The sequence below is a fragment of the Rhyacophila brunnea genome, unplaced genomic scaffold (genome assembly GCF_057557595.1).
Source record: "Rhyacophila brunnea isolate RB1 unplaced genomic scaffold, BYU_Rbru_1.0 scaffold_13, whole genome shotgun sequence".
NCBI lineage: Eukaryota > Metazoa > Arthropoda > Insecta > Trichoptera > Rhyacophilidae > Rhyacophila > Rhyacophila brunnea.
This window is the reverse complement of record NW_028232785.1, coordinates 16,858,275-16,871,811: the sequence shown is the minus strand read 5'-3', so window position 1 is coordinate 16,871,811 and position 13,537 is coordinate 16,858,275. Positions and strand designations below refer to the sequence as shown.

Below are 13,537 nucleotides of genomic sequence, written 5' to 3'. Positions count from 1 at the left end.
CAAACCTGTGACCATGCCACATTAAAATAAAAAAGGATTTTTGCAAAAAGAATTATAAAATAAAATGTTACAATTTCATTATATAAATATAATCTTCATTTACTTTGTCGATGTATACAATTAGGTATGTTTATTTAGCATTCATCACATTTTACAACCATAATGTCGTTAAACCACTTTTCTTTCTTTCAGAGACCTAAAATTTGCCTTTAATAGCAAAAATTATGGTAGTTCACGATTACGTCGCTGTAGGATTGGTTTGTCGAATAGACCAAATGGCAAATGTTCAGGAGACGAAAAGCAAATTTCACTATCCTATATTTGAATACATGGAGGTATTTAAATTGTTATTTTTACAGCTTATGAATGCTGTATTCATTACAAACCAATTTAACGGAAATGATCTTTCTGGTCCATTTATATACAAAAAATCATTCTGCATTAAAAGGTCGATTTCGACAAAAACGGATATTCGACAAACTAGCCCTACAGCGACGATTAGGTACAGCACTAAATATTTCGTATAGATAAAGCATTTGAGAGCATCTTTACATTTTTTTGAATTTCGAACATTATACAGTTATAAAACATTAATTTGTACACCTACAGTGGCCGCAAGGCTTAAGCGTTGGACTATCACGCCGTGGGTCTCAGGTTCGAATCCTGGGCCTGGCAAGTAGACATAAGGTTTTCAATTTGTGTGTGAGTCAGGGTATGGACCTAATAGGTTGAGCAAGTGGCTGACATCCATTTCTCGTAAAAAACAAAATCTGTTAATACAAACATCTACTTTGTGGAGGCCCACATGATCCTATTAGGATCGGACATGGTCAAAAAAAAAAATTGTACACAAAAAAGGAAGAAAAACACTCATATTTGTGTATTTATTTTTGAAATCATTTATTTAGCCATTATGTGCACACAATTATTTATTACAATAAAAATAACTATTAATAATATACTTAATATTATTATACATACTTACCATAAAAACTAAACATATTATAAATATATTAAAATAATGGATTATAAAGCCCGTGCAAGTCTTGTGATCGATGACATTAATATGGACGAAGCATCTGGAAAAAAAATGACACTCACTTTTTTGTCGGGTCTGCCGAATGGCATAATCTGTTCTAACGCCATTACAATAAAGGTGATATTGCTATAAATACCCGATGCTTTTTGTCGAGTCTGCCGAATGTTTCGGTCAAATGAATATTGATACTAGAAACACTGTTCTAACGACATTACAATAAAGGTGATATTGCTATAAATTCCCGAGTGATTATTCAGATTCAGAGTAAAATTAAAGGTGATATTGCGTGACGTCTACCTATGCACGTGCGAATGTCGCTATGCGTGAATTTACTTGCTTGCTACTGTACTGAATGCGTCGTCCATTAATAATGTCATTGCTTGTGATAGATACAATATGCGTTAAAGCCGTCCCACAGAACCAGATTAAAATGTAATACACCCACCAAATTATCTACAAATACCATATTATTGATATCTTTGGATTCTTTGTTTGCTGTGCTGCTAAACGTCTCCAAGAAAGGTTTAACCAAACCGTCTTTAGTCAAATTAACATTATTTTGATCAGCGAAATTAATACCTAGTCAAACTGGCTAAATGAATGTCCTATACATTAGTCTTGACAGTTACTTTTGAATTAAATTCTTCGGGAACAACGGTTAAGAGCGTACTTCAGTGAAACGGCAGATAATTTTCAACAGTAGGTGCGACGAAATTTCTCACTAGTCGCCAATCGGAGACCGACAGTCGAGGTGTCTGCACGTCGATTTGTTTTGTCATGGCGTCGGATGAAAATATTTTTAATCGCGTAAAGATGACTAAAAAACTTTACGTATGTAATTAAAAAAGAAAACATGTAAATGAAAATACTATTATTATTAGTAATATAATAATAAACATAGCATTAAATGGACGCATGTTGGATTTTTATGACAAATTATATTTCGTTCGGCACACGTTATTTGCACAATTCGCACATCGCCTAGCCACGATTTTTTTAGACCATGCCTATACTGAAGTATAGCCTTAACTGATGGGGACCAATGGGTGCGTAAGAGGCACAGCTGCCAATTCGATTCGTTGAATGATTAAATAAACAACACAAACATAAACACCTCCAAACCAAGCCGCCCTGCACTATACTTAGTCTTAATCGAGCGTATCACTGGAACATACGTTTGAGTCTGAAGCATCAGTACTTATCAGCAGATACCCAAGACTGAGGTCGTCACTCACTCATGTGTACTTTGACTGAGTTTGGTTAGACTTTCTAATAACAAGTGGTAATGAGTGAGAGAAGCACGGTGGACTAAGACTAATTAATAAATATATGGTACAAAAAATAACACGGACATACAAAACTATTTCAAGAGATCTTTACGTTCGCAATCAGATGGCGTTAAATTTTTAAACGTATTGGAATATTAGGTAAAGTTTTGCTTGCTATATTTAGACAGTAGACGTGAAGAAAAAAAAACAACTGATTGAACGTCGTGTCAATATATTATGTCCATTTAAGGTGCAGGCACGCTGGTAGATGATGCACCATGAGTCGAATTATGAGTTTTCATATCACGTTTCTTTCTACACCGATACGGACATAGTTCACATTTAAGTGGGGTCTCAGTACTGTGTATTTGCTTGTGCAATTTTAGATGCCCAACACGCGTGAATTTTGATTCACATTGATCACACTTGAACATTTTCGGCTTACAATTGTTCGCCTTGTGATTCTCCAATCGTACCGAAGAGCTGAATTTTGAGTTGCAGATGTCACACTCGAATGGCTTTTCGTGCGTCAGGATCTTATGGCGATTCAAATTTCCCTCAGAAGCGAAACACAAACCGCACATATCGCATTTTACAATCTCATTTGCGTCCACGTGCATGGCTAACTTGTGTGCTTTCAAATGTACTATTTGCCTGAATTTTGCATCACAATCCTTACACTCGAACAGTGTCACTGTTTTGTTTATATTTTTATGAGTGATCTCATGTCGCTTGTGATCTCCGGCGCGTCTAAATTTTAAAGGACAAAGGTCACAGTTAAAAGGGAACAAATCCTCATGTATCATCTCGTGTGACCTCAAATGGCACAGTTGTCTGAAGACCGAAGGGCATTTTTCGCAATGGTAAGGGCGTTCATTCTTGTGACACATTTTATGTCTTTTTAAGTTACTCGAGTTTCTGAACTGCAAAGGGCACTCATCGCAACCGAACGGTGTGACTTTGCTATGAATCAATTTGTGCGATTTGAGATGGCACGCTTGCCTGAATTCCGATGAGCATACTTCACACTTGAAAGGTTTCGTAGTGCTGTGAATAATTTTGTGCCGAGTCAACGAATTGTTCGCTTTACATTTGAATGAACATAAGTCACATTCAAATATTTTTTCAATTACACCAAATTGATTATTGATGATTTTTTTCGTTTGATCTTCCGGCATAATGACATCATTTCTGACATTAAATTCACCGAATTTGTAGTGTCCAAATACGATTTTATGATCCTTTAGTAATTTCTGTGTATTGAAAACAGAGCAGCAATTTGTGCATACAAAATTCTGAGGGAAATTTTTCACCTTATTCAACTTAATGCACGCAACTTTATCGGAATCCAAAATTATTTGCCTGATACTTTTCCCCATAAAAGTTAATTCATTATAGGGGATTTTATTTTCTGTGCTGTCCACACCGGATAAACCGTTCGCACTATAGTCAAACAAATCAATTGCTGGATTCTCTGTTACGGAATAACTACTATTTCCTGTTATATTATATGTGTTCTCTTCATGAATATCTCTTTTGATCCATATTGCACTGGCGATGTTCTATAAAATAATAATACATAATATAATCATATTAGTGTACAAAGAATTTCGGGAGGGAACGTTTATATTTCAGAAAGCATTATAAAATAATATAATATGTCCAAATTTTATTTAGTGTGGGGATAGTTTTGTCATATTGGTTAATAATTCCCCGTCAGAGAAGTCGTTGCGTACCGTGTCCGGAAACTTGTACGTATGCAGTTCGTCGAATCATACTTCACCGTGAAATATTGTATCGGAATATATGGCCGTATATTAAAGACCGTCCAACCTCTTTGGATCGTATGGTACTGACATAAAATTCATGTCTAAATAAAACACGGTTTTTTTCGGTTTACACTTTACAGGAAGCCAGCAGCAAACAAATTTTGAAATTAGCAAATATAGTGGATTATTTGTTAGGTTAGGTTAGGTTTTCATTCTTGAAGTCATGAATTTTGCCAAAATCAGCTATGGAAATTGAATTATTGTTCGTATTGAATCTAATAAAATTGGAGACCGTATCTCTTTCCGATAAAAGAGCTCACGGCGAACTGAGCCACGGTGAAATGTTTTACGTACAATTTACACGTAAGCGTTGCATTTACACAGCTCTAGTACACAGTAACAATATAATAGGTATACCAAAAGAATTTTAATTTATTCAAGTGACGATTGTATGAAGACACTTTCATTTTGAATACAGCTGTTTGAGTGTTAGCTATAAAACGTCCTGCGAAATGTATTGAAGACGTATTGTCTGCATTTTTTAATGTTTACAAAATAAAACCACATGAAAATCTTTAAACAGTTCCAGCAAAGATCCCACTACCAACATACCATGCAACCATCAATTGAAAAAGGAATTATAGTCGGTGGTGGATTTTAGGAGACTATTACCGAAGTGAGAAGAGAATAAGGCCCGTTTCACACAGGACACCGGTATAAAGACACCGAAGTATCTAGCCATTCGATATTATAGTGGCTACTGCAGATTTCCTTTATTGTTTTATTTATATGAACGCCTCAGTAGCGAATGAATCAACGCATATTTTCGCGTCATAAATTAGAAATACAAACAATAGAAACATAAAAACTGGCTGCGGTATTAAAAAAGTGTCGGAACAGAGTCTCCACGGTGCGACACACGAGTGTTTCCGTCTGATCGCGCATTTATGTATAAATGCAGCCTCTCGACACACCAGTGTCTCATGTGAAACGGCTCTAACACAATAACATAAATAATATCAATTAAGTACCTGTAGATTCGTATGTGTGCCAGCGTTCGAGCACTCTCCCAATTCTGCATTTTTGTCGTCGTCTACGCCATCATAGAAATTCTCTTTGTATTGAGACCATTCTGCGTCAGATACTTCGGTCTTTACTGCCACTTCCTCCTTAATAAGAACCTGAGAATAATTCACAATGCCTGTTAACCATTATTGTGACAAACCGAACATATTTTGGCGGTGGATCACCTAGAGTTGTGACGACTAGAGGTTTTCGATTTTTAAGATTTTTTATACTTACCACCCAATGACGATATAAATGGACGAAACATCTGGAAAAAAAATGACACTCCCTTTTTTGCCGGGTCTGCCGAATGGCATACTCTGTTCTAACGCCATTACACTAATGGTGATATTGCTATAAATTCCCGACGCTGATTTTCGGGTCTGCCGAATAGTTCGGTTCGAACGGGTTCTCTCAAATGAACATTGATACTAGAAACACTGTTCTAACGCCATTACAATAAAGGTCATATTGCTATAAATTCCCGATGCGTGATATCGCACAATGGAATTTGCGTGACGTCCACATATACATGTGCGAATGTCGTTATGCGCGAATTTACTTGCTAGCTACTGTATTGAGTGCGTTGTCTATTAATAATGTCATTATTACTACCAGTATAAAAAAATACTTAGTATCGAAACTTGTTCCAAATTACTTACTAGTATTTGGGATATTATGTAGAGCGATTGGCGTACTTGACTTTTTAGAAGCCATTTTAACACAAATTGTTTATATATCTATTTATTTATTATCCATTTACACAATCCCGCACAAATTTGAATTCAGTTTATAAGTTCCAATTATAACACTGAAAAATCGAGAAACTCGACATGACGAAACCAAATAAGCTCGTAAATACTAATTATCAAAACTCGAGCACTAGTACCTAGTCCGGGACACGAGATTCGATATACTAAGTCTCATAGTCAACTGGAACTAAAACTAACTCCAAATTATTACTATAAAATGAACATGTCACTATGTCTGTCTTTCACTATACAAACTTTACAACTGGGGAGAAGGGAGAGCAATGACAGTTGAGTATATCACGGCTAGATATACTTATATTATGCTATCTCGCTCACGCGCATTAAATGTCGATAGTATTGAAAGACTACCAGCAGTACCAACTGGCGAGCCGTGGCGATGATCTCATCGCATGCGTTCGAAATTCGAACAAGTTTATTGGGCCACACGTTTTGAGTATGGGTAGAGGTAAATCGTTTTACAGTGGCACCATGGGTACGGCAAATGCGGCTTGCAGTTGTAGTGGTATTGTTTGCTAGCATTGTAATAGGCATTGTCGCAAGTAATTCAATACACGCGTGAATCGCCTATGGTGCCACTGTAGAATGATTTACCTATAGTATATGACTAGACTTGAGTACGCAAACTGGTGACAGTATTTATAACTCACCTCTAGTGACGACCCGTGATGGTAGGCAGGTCATGCGTTCTAGAGGAGCGGTAAATTATAAAGGACGTCGAATGAAGGAATGAATATAATTATTGAAAGCAGTGGCGGTTTCCCATTAAGCAAACGGAACTGTCACATCATTATAAAGTACATATCTATCGATATGTTAGTAATATATATAGAAATAATCAATGCATAGAACATTCTGACAAAATAACTAATATTTTATTGTCACAAATAGTGTAATGTGTTTCGCAAGGGTGCCTACAAGCCTGTCACTGGTACATACTAAAACCACCACTGTTTGTGCATATGTATCGTGGAAATGATCTAATTCTCAGTAGATGGTGTCTATGTTAATTAATAAGTTTTTGGTGTATTTGGTAAAGGTAGCGGACAGCGCCCGAAATAGATAATTTTCCAAAAATATTAACATAGTTGTCTAATTTTATGTATATTTTATAAAAATAAATGTAACCGGAATGCCACTCCGGTCCATTTCGAACCCTGGTAGCGGAAATAAAAGATAAAGATGTATACAGGTCAATACATAACGAATTTGCTTAAAGATAAAAAGAACTTTTTATATACAACGTTTTTAAATTTTGTGTTGAATTATTATGCTCAATATGCTCAAACTTGTACTTGATATGAAGTAAATAAAAAAACAAACAAACAAATATAGAATACTGAAATGTCATTTTGATTTCCATATTAACGCACGTATATATTAATAATTTAGTTGCTAGGACCAACCCCTTAGCAACCAATAATAGTCTCTTACTTTTTACGGATTTTTCTGAAATAACTTTCCATACAAAATAGAATTAACTGAAAATGTATTCAATTCTGCTTAAAGATGGCTAAAAGTATTAGAAGAATGCATTGGCATCGTGTTTTGAGATATTCTAAAAGTTTCAAATGTCTAGCTAGTCGGGAAGTTAGTTAAAAATCGATTGCAAGATTTTTGTACTAGACAAACAAACACAGGACAAACAAGAATACGAGCTAATAAAAACGTTGTAAAAAATAAAAGGAGACAGCGTTCCAAGTCTATTTAGGGGTGGCACTTAGGAACGTCAGCAGATATTTCCAAAATATACCTTGAGTAGGTACTTAAATTCATAGTACCTACCTAGTGCATATTGTATAGTTAAAATTGACTTTAATTTGACATTAACTGCATCTCACATATTGCCATATCAAATTAGAGATTTGATTATATAACTTAGCTGTAATTATCTGCGGAAAGATAACGACGTAAAATACCGATAGACGCGAACGCAATGATGCAAACAAAGCAACAGCCTATCTCCACCCTTCGCCAGTAGTATTTGAAATATTGAAGTATGAAATAGGTGATAATAATAGCAAGATGTTTTACATTGAGATCATGGCGTTTAACTGAATATTAGGAATAAAATTCGTATAACTTTTTTATAAAAAGATGCAATGGAATCTTTTTTTACAGTTTAAACGTACACAGATATGTAGAAACGTATTCTAAGTTGTGTATTACTGCCTCGATAATCAAGCAAAACTCACATCACAATAGTTTCCTAAAACATCACGTGTCTCCAAGCAATGCCTGTTTTCGGTGTCTTCTTGGGTCGGCAATTCTTCCATTGGGACATTACTAAAACTTGAAGCAAGATACTGTATGCCAGTGGCATACGAATCGTCTTCTGGTTCACATTTGATATCCATTTTTGGAAAATTAACTGGAACGCAGTTGATGTTTGACGTTTCGGCACTATACCATAGACAATAGAGAAGCGTAAGCAGTGTTGTCATCCTTAAGCGTGGAAAATTGCAAAATCAGAAAATTATGATTGGTAATAGGTAGGTAACTACCTACGAAAGTATAAAAGCATGCCAAACAAAATTATTATTAACCAATAAAATATAACGATTTTATTGAAAAACAGAACAATCATGTTTACGTCAAAATGAAAAACGAACGTCTTTTCATACAATTATTATTATGTTTTCATATTGTTTTGTATTCCGACATATTGGATAGAAAATGGGTAGGTATCTTTTTGTTACTCATGGCAAAGAAGCAATAATTAGCTTTGAATGTACTATCCACATTTTATTTGAATACTTATTATATTTGTATCATTATTATTATTGTGCTTGTCACGTAAACGATACCTACGCTTATTCAATAGTGGTAATCTTTTAACATACTCGAAGCGCTTTATGTAATACATTTGATTTTTCCTCCATCTCGTTACGCAGGCGTATATTGTGGCGTAACAAACGTTAGGCGTCCTTCATAGTTGTGCCGAGAGTGTCCCAGGAGTAATTTCTTAAAACCTTGATTGGTGTGCACGATTCCTGCTTTAAAATGGTAATTTAAATTTGTCAATAATAATTTATCGATAAGAAAATTTAGACCTTACTCGCCGTAAAATGCCGCAAACTTTTTGATAGCTGAGAAATTGACAATATGTAATATAGGTACACAAAGACGTAATACACTTTCGGGCTTCAAAACTTAGTCCACGGCGACAGGCTTTTACATTTCTGTCTTATTAATCTTCTCTGTGTCTATGTGGATGTTGAACGTGTTGTTCAAGATCCAAATCCATAGGTATCGAAAGAACTCGTTAGTTTGATAAACGCTGGACTCGATCGAACCCGTGAACTCTTTTGTTGTGCTCATTTTCCCTACACTATCGCACACCTCAGATCACATTTTTTTATTTCAAAATATATGGCCTTTAGGTGCGGTTAAAACTTATGCATTTTATAGGTCTGTACTTTTTAATGATTTACCAAAAACCTGCTGTCGGAAATTTTGCAAATTAAATTCATTTTTTTTTCAGTCAATGCCAAAGATTCGCAAGCCACAAATACCGGAAAAGATGGACGTTGCCATTCGCTCTAAAGATATAGGTATCGAGAAACAGCGCTCCAACAACGAATTCCTTCGTTTCTCCCTTTACATCTCGACTGTGTATGAAAGCGTAAAAGGTCTCTATAACAATCAAAAGTAAAAATAAAATTCTTCTTCGACAGGTATTAAAAATCAGTAATTTAGGTACCTACCTATTATATTAATCAAGAATTATAAAAAAGGGAAATATTCTTCGTGAAGGCATTGAAGAATTATTATTGTGTTCAATAAACGTTCTTAGCAAAGTTTTTTAATTATAATATTAATACTTTCGACCGATGGTACTTGATGTGAATTTGAATTTAAATTCTGATGGATTCAAGCTCTGTACTATTCCATTTAAGTCGTTATTTGCGACCCGGGTTTCGCCTTTCGGCATCTTCATGCGTCGTGTACACTCACCAAAGGCAAACACACAATGACAACGAACACCCTTAACTCTACCTGATATAGTAAATCAATACAACAAAGTAGGTAAAAACTCCATTACCCACCTATTTAGTCAGAGGTTACAACAAAAATACAATAAACAAAATATGAATAGCTGAAGTGTCGACTAATATCTCATTAGTTAACTCGATTAATTATTTTTCTTAGAATTGACGATTTACACCTCTTGAGTGTAGTATTTTTATTGTTATAAAGAATTTTGACCTATTATTAGGTTTGACGATTTATTATAATAATATGCTGTCCAGTGTATTGTTATTAATAAGATAGGTTTTTTACTAATTAGGTTTTTTTTACTGACACTTCAGTCTGCTATTCATAATTTATTTTGTTTATTGTATTTTTGTTGTAATATCTGACTAAATAGGTGAGTAATGGAGTTTTTACCTACTTTGCTGTATTGTTTTACTATATAAGGTAGAGTTAAGGGTGTTCGTTGTCAGTGTGTGTTTACCTTTGGTGAGTGTACACGACGCCTGAAGATGCCGAAAGGCGAAACCCGGGTCGCAAATAACGACTTAAATGGAATAGCACAGAGCTTGAATCCATTAGAATTTTTAAATTATATTATGGTGTAGGTAGGTAGAAACCAAGTTTTCCTGGCGGACTCACTTCTCGGTTCAGAAACTCAGAAAATACGCTATATTTTACTCTCACCTCTGCTTGCATAATGCATTAGTATTTTGTTTACGTTCACTGATCAATAGTTTCATCTAGTACATATTCCTTTTAAATATATCGTTTAAAGTAGGTAATGTTTTTTTGTTTAAAAAAAATCTTATTAAAAATCGTGAAATAGTGAAAAACTGGACAATCATCATAAAACTTCTTGGAAGGAACTTCTTGCATCATCAGTGAATAATGTATAGGTAGGTACTTTACGCCGAATGTGTGAAATTGCGTATTACATAAAATCGGCAAAATTTTGCCTATTTCATGAAAAATACAAGCCTGTTGCCTTATTTATGAATTCGGCAAAATATCTTCCGAGTGCGTGAATTCGGCATTAGGCAAATTATATAGTAGCGCTACGGTGGTGTTTTTTGCAACTACCTAATCAAACTAACCAAATGTGTCAAATAATGTTATTGATTATAAATAAAAATATACCAATCAATAACTACAATGACGTTCATATCCATTTATTATGCCCAAAAAAATCTAGAACAATAATATGATAACGGAAGAATTTTATTAAAAGGTATTTTCGCGATTTGATTCGTGCTTTCGTGCAATGTGCAATGGTCGATTGTTTGTTTGTATAGTATGATTTGATAGTTTGTTGACACTTCTTGTTAGCTAACATCAAAATGGACATTCAGTTGAATTTAGAATTACGAAACCTAACCTAATAATAATAATAATATTATATTATGTCCAATAAAACCATCCGTATTAAATTTACTTTTTCTACCGTAATGTTGACAGTTTAAGAATTTCATACCCTGACAAATTCACGTACTCGGCAGATAAATTGCCTAATTCATGAATAATGCAAGCCCGTTGCCTTATTCATGAATAAGTCAAAATATTGCCGATTTCGTGTAATACGCAGTTTCACACATTCGGTGTAACATATACAATAGGACATGATAATATTCATCTCGGATAACAGTTTCAACATAAGCTTGAGGTTCACCAGATATGATTGACTCTATTTCCTCCACATGAATCACCCCTTGGATTTAATTAATATTGAATTCTTGTTATTCTCTCAAGAATCTCGAAGTGCTTAGCCAGAATGAACGTGCGGGCAGCGGCGCATGAAACGAAAACATATATAGGTGTAAGTACCTATATAAATAATATAAAATATAAAAAGCCTTTTTATTTCTTACAAACAAAAGTAAATGACAGTTAAATGACCATATCTAATGAATATAATATATTTTATTATATCCTATGAATATATCTATTATGTATATCTATTATGTATATATATATATATATATATTTATAAATCTATGGTTATTTTTATGGTCATTTTTATAAATTGAACAATGGTAAGTATGTAATTAGTTTTTTTGGTTTGTAAGAACCCCTCTTCGGGTGAAGGCCTCCTTCAAAGTTTTAATCTCTGCCCTCTCTGGTTTCTTTCTCCATACCCGTTTGATTTCGTAGCTAAGTATTCGTCTTGTCTGGGTTGGCCTATTTTTGCATTTAGGTCGCCCATTATTCTAAAAGTTTTGTGTGCTTAGTTAATAGCTTTGTTTATATTTGTATGAAAAGTATCATTTTCTTCTTCTTTCTCTATTTATGTGAGTGCGTATACTTGTATGAGAGATAATTCGTTTCCTTGTATTTTTAAATTCAATAGTGCTACTCTATCTGTTATAGGTACCTATGAAGTTTTCTATGTTGTTCTGTTGAGTTTTTATGTATTATGAATCCGACGCCATACTTTCCAGGTGTAAGTCCTATGTGACATAGAATATGATTGTCATATTCCTCTAACTTTGTTCCTTGGCGTCTCGCTTCAGATATTCCGATTATGACGATTTTTTTATCTTTTATTGCCTCTCTCAATTCAATTAAGCGTTTGTTCGATGACAGTAATCTTATTTTGTAGGTTAGTATGTAGAGCTTGCTTAGTGCCCATACGCACTTGCGGTAGGCCGCCGTGGCTAGCCGCGAGGCGGCCTGCTGCAAGTGCGTATGGGCACTTAGTGAGATATATGTAAGGTTTGTTAGCGACGTTGTATTTTTCTTTGGAGGGTTTTGGTCGTGATCTTCCTCGGTGACCGACCGTATTGGAAGGTGGTTTTTGTTTTTTGTTATAGTATGTTCATGTATGAGATCTTCGTGGGAGGGGTGGGTTGGTTGCTATGTGTCCTTGCTTGGTTGTTTGTTATAGTGTTGGTATTTTTGTTGACCAATAAGTTTAGCCTACCCGATTTTGGGGCTCCTTCTGATAAGCTACTTAATCTTCGAAATTATGTCTGTGGTTGGAGCGTTTTGTTCTTTTTGGTGGCTTGAATGTTTCTATCGTTCTGTAGTAGGGGGTTATTTTTAGGTGTTGTAGGGAGTGTTCTTTTATTGTTAGGTTTTACTATGATCAATTTATCATATTTTATTCTGACTGTATTGCCTTTCTCTTTCTCTAGGATCATTTGCTGTTGTAATTCTTTTCTTATTTCTAAAATGTACTGTGGATAGTCCTCCTTCATATAATATTGAGTGTCTTTCAGCGCTCTCTTTTGTTTAAATATGCTAATCTTGAGACCGAGAGTAGTGAGAGTTAATATTATTGGGCAAGGTCTTTCACCTTTTCTTCCAATTCTCTTTACCTCTTGAATGTATTTATGGTTTAATCTAATAGAAAAGCTGTATGACCGTGTATGAATGACACTCTACGGATATTTCACAATATACGGTTACACACTCGAGTTGCAAACACCGACCCCTCGACCACTGTGTTCTACCACTAACAGTTTCTATATTAGGTACTGCCATCTACAAAATATGTTGTACCTAACTTAAAAGATTGAAGTGTTTAAAGAAAAATCTTCTTTTGTCGATGAAGTAGTTAACCGAAAATATCAGATGCTGTGGGTTCAGTTTTTCGAGCATAGCCCTCAATTTGGTATGTAGATTCAATGATAGATAATATATTCAAAATAA

The 13,537-nt window shown here is 34.7% G+C and overlaps 1 protein-coding gene across 1 annotated transcript; it reads right to left on the bottom strand.

Moving 5' to 3' along the window:
* Positions 1-963: 963 nt before the first annotated feature.
* LOC147076685 (uncharacterized) lies at positions 964-8,287 on the bottom strand. Its single transcript, XM_085940407.1, has 3 exons — positions 8,107-8,287; positions 5,108-5,257; positions 964-3,869 (listed from the first exon to the last, which is right to left on the bottom strand). Exons 1-3 carry the CDS (start codon positions 8,266-8,268, stop codon positions 2,553-2,555), a joined length of 1,629 nt encoding a protein of 542 aa, XP_085796533.1. The 5' UTR covers positions 8,269-8,287; the 3' UTR covers positions 964-2,552.
* Between the last annotated feature and the right edge of the window lie 5,250 nt (positions 8,288-13,537).